Source organism: Coffea arabica, chromosome 9c, assembly GCF_036785885.1.
Source record: "Coffea arabica cultivar ET-39 chromosome 9c, Coffea Arabica ET-39 HiFi, whole genome shotgun sequence".
In the NCBI taxonomy this organism is placed as follows: Eukaryota; Viridiplantae; Streptophyta; class Magnoliopsida; order Gentianales; family Rubiaceae; genus Coffea; species Coffea arabica.
In genome coordinates, this window is record NC_092326.1 from 31,479,696 (window position 1) to 31,493,950 (window position 14,255).

General features: G+C 36.2%; 1 protein-coding gene and 1 long non-coding RNA gene across 2 annotated transcripts; both read left to right on the top strand.

Annotated features, from left to right (window-relative positions):
• The first annotated feature begins 238 nt into the window (after positions 1-238).
• LOC113708279 (protein BREAST CANCER SUSCEPTIBILITY 1 homolog) lies at positions 239-8,449 on the top strand. The gene is made up of 14 exons (XM_072064307.1): positions 239-395; positions 530-583; positions 670-740; positions 2,475-2,588; positions 3,572-4,044; positions 4,476-4,586; positions 4,684-5,628; positions 5,740-5,840; positions 6,267-6,453; positions 6,527-6,627; positions 6,765-6,888; positions 6,984-7,149; positions 7,324-7,442; positions 7,981-8,449. The coding sequence occupies exons 1-14, from the start codon at positions 337-339 to the stop codon at positions 8,329-8,331; spliced, it is 2,976 nt and encodes a 991-aa protein (XP_071920408.1). The 5' UTR covers positions 239-336; the 3' UTR covers positions 8,332-8,449.
• A 905-nt stretch (positions 8,450-9,354) lies between these two features.
• LOC113707784 (uncharacterized) lies at positions 9,355-11,688 on the top strand. The gene is made up of 2 exons (XR_003452331.2): positions 9,355-11,128; positions 11,218-11,688. It is a non-coding gene; the product is annotated as an uncharacterized lncRNA (long non-coding RNA).
• The last annotated feature ends 2,567 nt before the right edge of the window (positions 11,689-14,255 follow it).

Consider the following 14,255-nt stretch of genomic DNA (forward strand, 5'->3'; position numbering starts at 1 on the left):
AAAAACATCGCGACTCTAAACGGGCCGTTAGTAATTCAAGTGGGCTAATGTGACTTGACTTTAGCAACTTACCGCAAATTTTATTTATCCATTTATTTTTTTAGATAAAAGTAATTTTTAGGAAAACTCGCGGGAGTGAATAAAACTTAAAGGCGCGGTATTTACTCTTTACAGAACTTTTGAAAATGAACCAAAAAAATTTGAAAAACCCGCGGCCTTCAAATGTCTCATTCTTCTTCTTCGCGCTTCAGTCTTCACTTCTTTCTCCTCTCCACCTCAATTCACACACACCAACACACGCTCAGAAACACAGAAACGTTATCGGAAGAGATTCTGATGGCGGCGGACACTTCTCATCTGGAGAAAATGGGTAGAGAACTCAAATGCCCCATCTGGTAATTGAGAATTCTCATGATTCTTAACCTGTTCCCCCCCCCCCTTTTATTTAATTTTTCTTCTTGTAAAAATAATTAGATTGGTTTGGTTTAATCATCTTGCGAATTTTATTACGCTGATTTGATTTTTACAGCTTGAGTCTGTTGAATTCTGCTGTCTCGCTCTCATGCAATCATGTATTCTGCAAGTAAGTCTTTTCTTTTTCTTTTTTTTAATCTATTATATGCCTGAAAATTGAGATTAAGAAACAAAAATTTTTGTGATAAATTGCAGTTGCTGCATTGAGAAATCTATGAAATCAGCATCAGATTGTCCAGTATGTAAAGTACCATTTCGCCGTAGAGGTATTTGTTATGTTATGTTAATGCCTTTTTGTTCTCTGTTTTTTCCCACCGGGCAAGGTCATTCAAATTTCAGCAACTGTTACCAATAGAATCTAGTATTTTCGTTAAGAAGGAGAATGGTGAAAAGTTTAGCCATAAGAAATTTGTAATTTTATCAAATGGAGCTGAAGGGAATTTGAGTTGTTTCCCTAGAAAAGGCAAATGAAGGAACTAGATGTAACATATATGAAATGAAACAACTACTGGACATGACATGCAAAAACATCACAACTCTAAATGGGGTCTTAGTATTTGAGGTTAATTTTTTTCTATAGCAGAAATACTAAGATTTTTTTTTAGCTTAGAAAGGCTTTATTGCTTGTTTTAATTTTCTGCAGGCGACATCTTTTCTTTTTCCTGTAGTATACATTTCATTACAATTTCCTGTGTTTCTGTGGTATGTTTTGATTCAGATTCTTGGTCATCATTTATGTGGTGTTTCTGTTACAAACTTACCATTAGACTGAAAAATTGAATTGAATTCTTTTAGCAGCACTTAATCAAATCTTTGAATGTGAATTTCTGCATCAGTCAACCTTAAGTGGGCTCATGTTTAGCGTTTCTTCTGTTGATTGGCTCATATACCCTTATACTCTCTGTACAAATCCCTAAGGGAGTTAAATTCATTCTCTTGTTTTTTCCCCTGCGTGTAATTCACTTGGTCACTACTTTGGATGGATTTAGGCAGGGGTGAAACATGAGTCAAATTACTTGAGGACTCTAACTCAGTCTTCACTCTTTAAAACCTTCTTCCAGCTTGCTTTTAAAAGTAAGCAATCCAAACTTGAATCGTACAAGTAACTCATTCTTTGGTCAATCAAGCTACTTAAGCTTGATGTCATAAAGCTCATTTGGATCTTTTTCAAACAATTATTTTATGTATACTTTCTTCACAAACTTGTTAACAAAACTAAACCAAGCTTTAATAGAAATAGAAGCCAGCTCTGCTTGACTCATTTAAACCCTGGATTCAGGTTAAACGGTCTTACCTAGAAGAATGAACTAGACTAGGAAGAGAATAACAGGGATTAAGACGATTGAGTCTTTGCATTATTAGGTGAAATATTGCATAAAATATTGGCTTTAGCTGACAAGTAGGGCACTAGCTGGAAGTAAAATTGTCAGTATTCTGGAGATTGATTGGGGAAAGTGCTACCACTGCATATCTGCAAGTAATTGAGGCAGGTGCTCAGAACTCAGAACATGTATCCAAATGCTAGCTCAAGTTAAGACATTAAATCATTAGGTAGTAATAGAAAAGGACATTTCTGATTCTCTTGTACCCATCATTGCATTTTTTAGCTACATTCATTCTAAAGGTACGGAAAAAATAATCTTGAAGAACATATGGAGGCAAAGCTACAGGACTTGAAGTTTCCATGTAAGTGCTGGAAGCAGGAATTACAAAGTTCTAGCAACCAGATGGTTTGCTAGATGAGGCCAAAAGAACTCAACAATAAAAGACTGAGGACATGAATTGTGTTTTACTCCATTCTTGTTTTCTCCCATATGCCATTTAAATTCTAAAATTTGATCTTCATTGTACTCATCTCAAAAAGATTAAGAAGCAGTATATTATTTGTTTCTCGCTGAGTTTGCTCCTGTTTAACTACCTTCGAGTAAGATTAATAATTGATTTAGTTTCAATATATTTAATTTGGAAGATCACATTGGTTTTTTGCTTCACAAATGAAGAAATTCGTCCTGCTCCTCATATGGACAACCTGGTCAGCATTTACAAGAGCATGGAAGTAGCTTCAGGAGTCAATATTTTCGTCACACAGACAGCCCCTACAACTAGAATATCAGGTAGTACAAGATTCGTGTTATTTATTGGCCATAGAGTAAATATTAACTTGTAGAACTACTTCCAGAATGTTTTCATCAACCAAAGGTGTTAATCAACATGTGCATAGATCCCAGGCTAGCATTGCTGATGTTGCTTATGTATCTTTGTTTCCATTTATATGGTTCTTTGTTAGGAGTTAGTCAACCTGCTCCAGTACTGCAGTTTTTGGTTCATTTTCTTAAATGAATATTTGTGTCCTTTTAACTTTTACAACATGTTGGCTTCTAAAGTAAAAGAAACCCATGGTTTCTTATGTGGTAATAGATTATTCTCAATTAAAAGAAGCAAATGATCATACTCTGTGACACAGAAGATATATCACCTTTTACTTAAAATAACTGGAGCAAAGGTTAATTAGTTATGATCCTACCTGAAAGTGCTTCTTTTGTGTATATATGCACAAGACTAACTTAAGTGAGATGTAGCTTTGGCTTTCAATCAGCCATTCTGTTTACTAGTTTTTGTACAACACGGAGAGTGTCAGAGGCTACCTCATTCGAAAATTTAAAAGCAACTATGCCTGCTCACTTGCTGCTAATAGATCTCAACAAGCATGTAGCACATGCATGGTTGACTGCACTGTCAAATTAAGCCACAAGATCTCTTTCGCGGTTGTATGTTCAGGTTTTCACTATTATAGTTAAGCTTTTATTATATTTTGCCAAAAATGTTCCTGCAGCAATATCCATGTCCCTTCCCCAGGATGGATGCTACTCAAGTTTCAATGTCTGAATCTTAACATTTTGCTCTAAATAAATTGATGATATCTCGAGGCAAGCAATGAACTGCAATCCTTTTAGATCACTTAGCTTGAGAATGGAAATAGTTACCTAGTTGCTTGTGCTCATATTGACCCCTCCTGCCTTTTAGCCATTTGTGTGATGAGAAATGAATTTGACTAAGATATTAAGGTTAGAAAATTACCTTTTATTGTGTTGTACAGGGCATGAGAGCCATTCTGATGGTGATACAATTGGTGATATTCAAGAAAATATTAATACTTGCATTGGGACTTCAGCAGAGGAGAACCAGAAAATATGCAAAAGAAAGGGGTCTAAAAGATCAACACAAGCTAAATGTCCTTTGAAGCCTTCCTTTCCAAAAAAGAAAAGGGTTCATGTTCCACAAAGTCCACCTTCTGAAACCCCTATTAGGCTTGAAAAATTGGTAAATGAAACTGCTGAAATCAGCAAAAATGAACCTGAGAGCTCTTTCCTGATGAAGGAAAAGCATGTGTCCAAGAAAAAAGGAGAGCCTTTATTTACTCCATTCTTCTGGCTGAGAGATGAAGAGGATCCTGAGAATCCTACTCAGCAAACAGATGAAGATCAGATCATGGATACACCACCTGATGCTCCTTGCTTCAGTGATATTAAGGATTCTGATGATGAAGTCCCTAATGAAATGCCTCCAGATGTAAGTATTAGATAAAATGCCAGCAGTATAAGTGTTTTTAAGTGTTCAGCTGCATCACAATAAACACATCTATCTGTTCTGTTGATCTAACCTATCATAATACTGATCAGGAAAATTGTTTAAAAATTTTCTTCATGACCAAACTTGCACTGGACAGAGCTAGTTTTACATGGTGTTCTGTATTCAGTGGACTTCTTCAATTAATTCTCTTAAGAGTCCTCAATTGTCAAATTCTTATATGCTTACAAAATCATAAAAGCTGCCAGAATCCTGTACATGTTTTTGTTTAGCTAGATTGTGTTAACATCTATGATCAAGTTTGGTATATCACAATAGGAGTCACATAGCTTACTTTAGATCAATTCTAGAATGAAAGCTTTGCATTTAATGACAAAAACAGTACTGCAATACATGTGTTTCACTGCACGCAGGGGGAAAAATGTATTGCATACAGTGACGTGGACTTGTTTGATAGTGAAATGTTTGAATGGACACAAAGAGGATGTTCTCCAGAACTTCAGTCAAGCCCTGTTCCAATGCAGGTATTTTCTGAAAGCACATTTCATTGTAGTAAATGTCCTTTTGTTCTTTAATCTTATCCTTGTATTTTTCCATTAAACCAGCATTTAAGTTCTGCAGGCTGAGGAATGTGGAGAAGACATAATAGAGCCTGCCACACATATTACAACTACAATTGTGGATTCTAAAGTTCAGAACAGAGAAGTCAGGATAAGTGAAACTGACAAGGAAGATTTGGGTTTACCATGTCTGTCAGTTGAAATTCCCATGGATAAAATTGCTAGCAAAGCAGCTGGGATGTCTAGAAAGAGAATTAAGAAGTCAGTGGAATACAGCCAAAGTAAGCGAGCCAAGATGATTACAAATAAGGCACGTAGAGCTCATAAAGAATCAGAACGAAGGCCTGGAAAAAGCATGCCAGAGGAGCAGTTTGGCAATAATGATAATGTATTCAATTTACCAAGGAAAACATCTAAACGGAACAGAAAGGTTTCCTTTGATGCTAATGTTGCAGAGGCAGCAGGAAATACATCTACTTCATCTGGTGGGACAAATCCTTTGTTCAAGGGTAAAAACAAAGTAATGATTGGTCTTCCAGATTTATTAGGTCACAAGAGGCAGAAAAGAGGAAGTAAACGTGTGAAAATTGGCAAAATGAAGGATAGTCTTAAACTAGAGAAACATAGCCCTGATTTAAGAGCCAAAAAGCCAGAAGAGTTGGATGAGAGGTTGACTCTGAAGCAATGTGGGGGTTTGATTTCTCATTCAGGTCAAAAAGTATCTCCTGAGGAGGGAGCTTTAGGTGTGGATAGGGTGCTTAGAAGATGTGGGGATAACCATCAAATGGCAAGATGTTTCGAAGGAAATAAATCTGGAAATACTCTGACTGATCTGTATCAGAATGGTGATGGAGAGGTTGCTGCAGAAATTTTTCCAAGCGTAGGAGCAGATCAGGAGAAACCTACCAGCAGAGGGACACAAAACCCAGTAGGTGTTCACCCGCAGGGTGCGTCCAGTCCCAACAAAATTCAGTGTGCATTCTGTCAATCTGCTGAAGACTCTGAGGTACCAACACCTTTGATTTCGAGTATAGTCTTTCCTAAGTCCTCAATCAATTGATTTCTATTCTTGCTTCCTGAGTCAACAGCATAATCCATTTTCTCTACAAATCTATAGGCTTCAGGTGTCATGGTTCATTACCTCAAAGGCAAGCCCATTTCAGGTGACGAGATTGGAGGACCAAATGTCATACATTCTCACAAGTATTGCACAGAATGGTATAAATGCCTCCCAAGTTCTGTAAAGTTAACACTTACATGTTCAAACAATCAACATCTGGTTAGCAAGATTGTATTGCAAATGCTTGCTAGGCACTCAACTTCATTCTTAGTGACTTCTTATGACACTCAGTATTTTCCTTTAGCATCAAGTATAATGCTAAGCAGGATGGATTATGATGCTCAAAAATTTAATGTCATATTTAAGCAAACATTTGGTGTTTCTAACATTCAGTAAGTTTAGATTTTGACTGTCTTTAAAATGAGCTCCCAGTAAATTCAAATGATTATGGGGAAAAAACAAACTGACAATTTTGCAGGTGAAATGCATTCTGAGACTTACATTAAGGCTTCCGCATCCAATAGTTGTAGGCTTGAAACCATTGGCTGTTGATACTACATTAACGCTTGTAAGCACATCTGCAGGGCTCCTAATGTATTTTTTCAAGATGATAATGCAATTAACCTTGAAGCTGAGTTGGCAAGAAGTCGAAAGATAAAGTGTGGTTTATGTGGAATGCGAGGGGCAGCTCTTGGGTGTTTCCAGAAGAGTTGCCGCAAGAGCTTTCATGTTACATGTGCAAAGATGACCCCAAACTTTCGATGGGATTATGTAAGTGTAAAACTTGATTCAGCTCCAATGAGACACTGATATTGTCATGCAAATTAACTTGTTTTGGCTGCAGGATAACTTTGTAGCATTATGTCCCCTTCATGCCAGTTGTAAAATGCCATGTGAAGCAACTGGATCTGAATCCCACACAAAGAGGAAATCTGCTCCCAAAGGGTCTGTTGAAAACTGCTTCTTCAACTTCTTTTCCACAAAATCTTAAGCCTCCCAGTCTCAAGAGCCCCAAACCCCCCATTGCCATCCCAGCTATTTGCTTAACCAAGAATTTATTGTTTCTTATTCCTATTTCACAGGGATTATCATATCCAACAGGCACAAGTGGTTAAGGATGATGTTAAAGAACATCTGCAGTGGAAATGTGACAAAAAGGCCAAAAACTTGATTCTCTGCTGTTCAGGCCTCACTAGTGCTGAGAAGGTAAACAATGGCCTATGGAGTATAGTTGGCAACTTGGCGTGAACTCAAACAAGCTCATTCAGTCAACTAATAAACTTAATTCATTGGAATTGCAGGATATTGTTTCCCAATTTCAGCAGTTGTCTGGAGTTATAGCATTGAAGAATTGGGATCTAAGTGTGACCCACATTGTTGCATCTACTGATGAGAATGGGGTTTGCAAAAGAACCCTCAAATTTATGATGGGTGTCTTGGAGGGGAAATGGATTGTGAACATTGAATGTCAGTAACAATGTTTTTCTACACACTGATTAAACTTATCTGAATTGAATCTGTTAAATCAATTCAAGTAGTTACAGTTTATGATTTTGCACAAGATGATTCTCTTAATTGATTTATTTGGTTTAATTTAATTTTTGTTTCTGCTTAATCATCTTGCTGGCTTTGTTCCCACAGGGGTTAAGGCCTGCATTAAGTTAATGGAACTTGTTGATGAGCAGCTTTATGAAATCAAGGTTGATAGCCATGGAATCAGGGATGGTCCAAGCCGTGGAAGATCAAGACTTCTGGACAAGGTTATTTTCTATCTACACTTCGTTTTATGTGAATGAGCTTGTAAGTTAACTAGATCGATCAAATTGCATGAACAAAGTCTGATACCATCTCCAAGCCAGGGTTAGAAAATCTGAGTCATGTGTAATCATAAGGGTGGTTTGAATGTCAAAGCTTATGATTACTTCTTTTGAGACTTGTCCAAGTACTTTTAAATTTGCAGTAGTAGGGATGTTTACAAATGATATTTCAATTATCTTTGTAGGGATGTTTACAAATGATATTTCAATTATCTTTGGATCTTTTGTAATCCTACGTCCTCTTTACATTCTCCGTCTTTCTATACGACCTTTTTGCTGGAAACCATTACTTTAGTCAAAGTTTGACTTTTTTCCATTAGTAGTCAGGACCCTTTGCTCCCAGGGTCTTGTATGCTTCAACTCATTTTACAGATCTATCAATGTTGATGCAGCAATTGATACGTTTAAGTATACTTTTTTTTTTCTCCTTGATTTTGCAAAAGAAAATGGAACTTTGACTGTCAATTCTATGAACTTGCAGAAGCCAAAGCTCTTCAGTGGGTACAAATTCTTTTTTCTGGGCGAATTTGTTCCTTCATACAAGGGGTATCTTCATGATCTGGTTATTGCTGCTGGAGGAACTGTACTAAACAGAAAGCCTATTTCTGAAGAGCAGAAAATCTTTTCATCGGAGTGCCCTCCTTCAACTACTTTCATTGTTTATAGCCTTGAGCAACCGGAGAAATGTGGGGCAAGCAAGAGAAACACAATACTGTACCGTAGACGTTTTGATGCAGAGGCTTTAGCTAGTTCCACAAGAGCTGTTGCAGTAAGCAATTCATGGATTTTGAACTCAATTGCTGGCTGCAAATTGCAAAACCTTCCGGAATGATGTTTCATATTGCATTTCATCTTCATTGACATTTTTAACTAGAACATTTATCTGTCATTTTGATATGACATTCTTGCTAATTATCTATACAATGTAAAATGATGAAATATTATCAAAATTTCTTATGACACATTTTTTGGGAAATTATTTAAATGATCAGATGGAAAAGGGAAACAACTGAAGTAAGAGAATTGAGTATGCTTGGGTGATGGCATTCTGAATGCTAGACTTTGCCAGGGCAAGCAGCGCCTGAAAATGAGAATACAGTCTGAGTCCATCTTTTATGTGAATGTAACGCTCATATTTTATGTGAATGTAATGCTTGACGTGTACTGCCAAAGTGCAGTACATTGAAATTTTACTCAGCAAAGGGATTAGTCCTATTTGAAATTATGGATGCATAAGGTAGTAGAGAGAATAGAATTCCCAAAAGATTCAGGAGGGAGTTCTTGCCAGTTACAAATTAAGCAGTTAGATGAGAAGCTACGAGTGCAATGTCACAGGTCTTCCATACATCAATTCTGGTCTGCATTCTGTTATATCGGCTGTGCTTGTGCCCCATGAATGCTTTGCTAACCAATTTTTACTGCCATCTTCAAGCTCTGAGCTGTAACAAGAAGGTCAAGCCAAGTACACAATCTCCACCAATGCTGCCGGAGTAAGGTTCAAAAGCAGATCTATTGCATCACGGGCAATAGATGCTGGTTGATTTAAAGCACCTTTCAGCAATCCCAACCTGCTGTTTCCGTGAACATCTTCACGACAAGTAATTGAAGCATGTGATCCTGCATTTTGCTTGTCACTACTCTCAACTATCATCAGATGCAGTGTTTTGACAGTTATATTCTGTGGCAAAGCCAAAATTTTTTCACAATATAAACTCAAAAGCCAAGTCATTATACCACCCGGACAACACTGATCGTCATTTGCATTGTATCCAATAAGTTCTTGTTACTGAAATGTCGCCGTTTTAAGTTGAAATGCTGTTTCTATATGTCAGAGTTCACCCAGCAACATCCTGTTTGTTGGTACAAGTAAATGAAAAATTTTGTTTATTTGTTATAGTTAAGCACAGATGACATTTAGGGTGCGTTTGGTTCCCCATGGAATTGAGGTTTAGAATTGGAATTGTGGTCCCAATTTTAACTCTGTTGTTCGGATTCTACGCCACTCAAAGAATTAGAATTGAATCTGAATTTTATAGGGTCCAATTCCATGAATTGAATTCTTTACTGGACCAAAAGAATTCTAATTTCAATTCCACAACTAAACCCTGATAAACGGGTCTATATGCGGATCTAATATGGGTCAAAAATTAAATTCGGGTCAAGCAGAAATATGAAACACAGGCAGTCTCTCTCTCCATCCTGATCGCTCCTTCTCCACCATCTTTCCTACTCCAAACCTAACCTCTCCCACCACGGTCTCCCTCATGCCTTCCGTTTCTGTGGATTGTAGTCGACAATTTTGTTGGCGAGCACACCTTGAGGTAGGCTAACCTTCAAGAGTCAGAGAGACGGAGATCTGTTGTGCATATGCATCTTTTTGGGTTTATCTAAATTCGTCCCTATCAGCTTATCAAAATCATGCGACTGAATATGAGTTGGCCTTTCAGCCTCATAATCTTATAATCCTCTTTCTAGGCTCTTTCCTTCAGCTTTTCTGCTTTCCCCAAATTTTAGACACATTTAGGGCTTGTGAAAGGTAACTTTATCTTTGAAATTTTTTCAATTAATCATTGGTTATGGGCTTTATTACATAGCTTTTTTTCATTGAATACATTGCAATGGATTGTTCTGTTTTCATTTCTATTTTTTCTTGTGACGAGTGCTAATTCACTATCTTGCTCTGTTATCTCTGTGTTTTAGGATGGAGATGGTAGTCTTGGAAGAGGGTTTATGACTGTAGTGTTTTCTAGTTTTTATTTCAATAATAATGAGCAGGTAGCACTTGTGAATGTGATAGCCCGTTTCCCTACTTTTTTTTCCTGTTGCAATGCGCTACACATCAATGATATCTGCTCTTTTTTTTTTTTTTGGTTACAGAGATATCTGCTCTTACATTAGTAGCTCTCTAAGTTCTAGTGGAGGTGCTTGATTCCAAATGGGTTTTGACTGAGTTGGAGTTGAATATGAAATCATGTGAAGTCTGTATAGAAGAAATTCTAAAGGCTTAATAGCCAAATACATCAAAAGTTAATTTTTTTTCAAAAAGATTGTAGTGTTTTCTGTGTCTAATGGTATATTGTGGCATTAATTTAAATATTAATCAATTCCCTAGTTGATTTTTCATCTCATGTAAATTGTCAAGACGTTTGCTTCATGGTCTTTATTTCTATAAGCATGAGCTATTGTTGATTGGGATTCTTGATGTCAATTAGTAATTATATATCCTGAATAATTATTAACTATCCAATTATTAGTTTGGTGCAATAAACTGAGATACTTTGTATGGGTGGCAACATTTACTGATTAAGTGCTGGTTAATTGTTCCTGAAATGGTTGCTTGTCTTCAATTTTTGCATGCTTTATGGTAAAAGCATGCATTAGTTAGTCACAAATATTCAGAATACCTTGAACACCAATCTGCTTATGCGCTATATGCTAGTATATTGGTTTTCTACTAAGTTACACAAGCTGAGTGGGTGAATTTTTGGACTGGAGCGAAGGAAGATTATTCCTTTTTCTTTTTGTATTCTGTTGAGAAGGTAGGTTTCAACCTCTTGATCAGTGTCTGGCTCGTGAATACAGGATATTCTTGAATTGAATTTCTAAACAAGTGTAATGGTTTCTGTGAGGTATGATTTACTCCCACATTGCTCTTATCCAATTCATTGAACACAGTTTTGTTTCAATATTAACTTTGAGTTTGAACATAATATGTAAGGTGTTCATGCGAGATTGGTAGACAAGGACTTTGCTCCAAAGGTATCTATTAATCTATGTTATAAATGTCAATTTTCTTGGGAGGCGCTGAACATTAGATGAGAATGATATTAAGAAACAAGAGGAAAAGCTAGAGGCAGGTGCTTCCTTTATTGGATGAAGTTGATGCTGAGATGCGAAGAGTACAACAGGGGTTGATGAAGATGAAATGGAAAATGAAGAAGAGGAAGATGGAATGGAAGATAATGGTCCAAATAATGATGGTTGCATAAATACTATTAATGAGGATCGAACAAGGGAGTGGATACAATTTAGGAATGCTCTAGCACGAGCAATGTTTGTTGACTATCAAATTAGACAAAGCTATTATGCAAGTTGAAGTTTGATATGAAGTTATTTAGACTTAATTGAATATTCGAGTGGCCATTTACTAAAGAATATTAGTAATGTATAATTGTGCTTTTCTTTTGCATTTTCTTTTTTGCTTAAATCACTTTGTTTGCATATTTATCTATTGAAATTTTTTGTAAGATGCAAAACTCAAACATTTATGATAGGTACATGCTATGACTTCTCTCCCCAGTTCATATAATAGAGTAGGTTTTTAATTTTCTAAAATTTAAAGTTCCTAACTTTAAAAAAAGTAGCAAGGTTTTAACTTGATAAATATGAACTACTTTTTAAGTTAGAATATGTACTTAGTTTTTTATTTAATATAATTTAATTAAGAATATTTTTTCTTGCAGAAAAGGAACTAATTGGTTTATTTCTTTAAAGCTTTAGTAGCAATTAGTTAAATGGAAGAAAAAAAATTATTAAAGGCACTAATTGGTTTTTTGCTTGAAGCTTTAGTAACAATTAGCTTAGTTTTAAAAAAGTGTTGCATAGGAAAAAGAAAAAAAGAAAAATTTTATGTAAGCAAATGTTGGATGGAAACAATTCTAATTTTTAATGAATTTTCTCCCATCCAAACAAAGAACTTGGAATTTGAAATGAATTTTCTATTAATTTTATGCATTTCCCAAACAAAAGAATTCCAATGTTTTGGAATTCCAATTCACAGAAATCCAATTCTATAGAATTCAATTTCAATTTAATTCCATTTCTGTAGAGCCAAACACAACCTTAAGATAATCCTTGATGATTTACACAGCTCCTTAGGCAGTGACATTATGATAAGTGAATGATGCTGTCTCAGGTGATTCCAAAAGTAGGTGTAAGGGCATCTACAGTGGATTAGAATGTAATTCATATGTTACATTAGTATTTTACTATCTTCTCTTTTATTTTACTATCACTCACAATGAATTACACTCTACACGGTATAATAATATGGGTTTACAATCAAATCAAACATTTATTTTCAGGTTCTTTCGAGCATCTTGTCATCATCCACACTCCATGGAATGCATTTGCAATTAGGTTCTTCCACCGCCACATTGGTGAGAGTAATGTTTTCCACCCCTCATTGTGTTGAATACGGTGGAAATTGAGAGTCCGACATTGATTCCATTGATGTTGCATTTTCCTGCTGCCCGGCGAAATCAAAATGCTTCCTTATCTCCGATGGAGTTTTTGAACCTCTACAACCCATACCAAGGTTATAATACATGATGTGTAGTGCTTTCTCATATTCGGATTAAAATAAGTAGGTCACGGATACATGGAAATTGGATATGAAAAATTTGGTGGATTTTGGAAATTTGTTGGATGGTTGGAAGTGGACAAATTTATGGGATATGCATAATTTTGCACATTCGTAGGAATACCAGAAAATGAGAAATTTGGGTAATTTGGGAAATTTTGGTGGTTTTGATTTTGTGAGGAAAATGAATTTTCTATGTTTGGAGCATTTAACATATTTGTAACACTAATAAAATTCTCATCCATAATCACAAAATATTGAAATTTTGAAAAATTGTGCAAAGAGGTTGAGCAAAATGAGTGAGAGAGTAAAAGAAATAATAGAGTAGGATAGTGAGATATGAAAAAAAAAGGGTGACTTGTGTGTTTTATATTGAGAGAACCAAAACATGACCGTTGAAAAAAAAAATTGAACGTTGTAAATTTAACTTGCTGCACCAAATTTTAGCCATTGTCCATGCCAAAACAAATTTATCTATTGCTCCAAAATGACCCACCATTTCTCTTTTTCAGCAACATTACACGCATCATCAAAATGATACGTGTAATGCTCATTACACGCCACAATGGTTGGCTGTGTCATGGGAGGTATTGACACTCCACTGGAGATGCTCTAACAATTAGTAAAGGTACAAAAGTACTAATTTCTTGGACCTAAAAGTCTATTGATGCCTAGCTTGTGAGGACTATTTGCAGGTGTGTTTGGAACTTGGAAAACTCAGTCAACTCCACATTCTCCTTGAATATCTTAAATAGCTTTTGGCTTTTCTGCATCAGCTGGGTGCATAATCCACGTCTCTTGAGGATGGAAGCCTGGTAAATCATGCTGGCTGTGACACAATATGCACATAATCTGCTGGCTAACAATAATCAAAGGATCATATATGTGGAACTTGATGCCATTGTTTATCAAACTTACTGTTCTGGCTTCAGCGAAGTATACATGTTCACAATGGATGTAAATCAACAGGGACCATGGTTCGAAGACTCGGCCAAGACCGAGACGACTCGGCCTAGTCCGAGACGAAACCGCGACGAAACGATACCGAGATACGTGACTCGCCGAGACGTCATTGTGAAGGGTTGAAACGGTCGAGTCTCACCAAGTCACTCCGAGTCAACTCGAATTTTTATTATTTTTACAAATTTTTTAATTATTTTTGTTTATCATATTTTTTACAATTTTTAAAATATTAAATATTTCAAAAATTCGCATCTTGCCGAGACCGCGACCGATAAGCCGAGATTGATGTGGAACGATCCAGGCCGCGACTGCGACTTTGAACCATGATAGCGACACGTACTAGTGTTTTTAGAAAACGTGCTATCTACAGACTTGCATAAGCTATTGCTCTGGGGAAAACAGACGAAACAGCAAGTCTACCATTTATTACA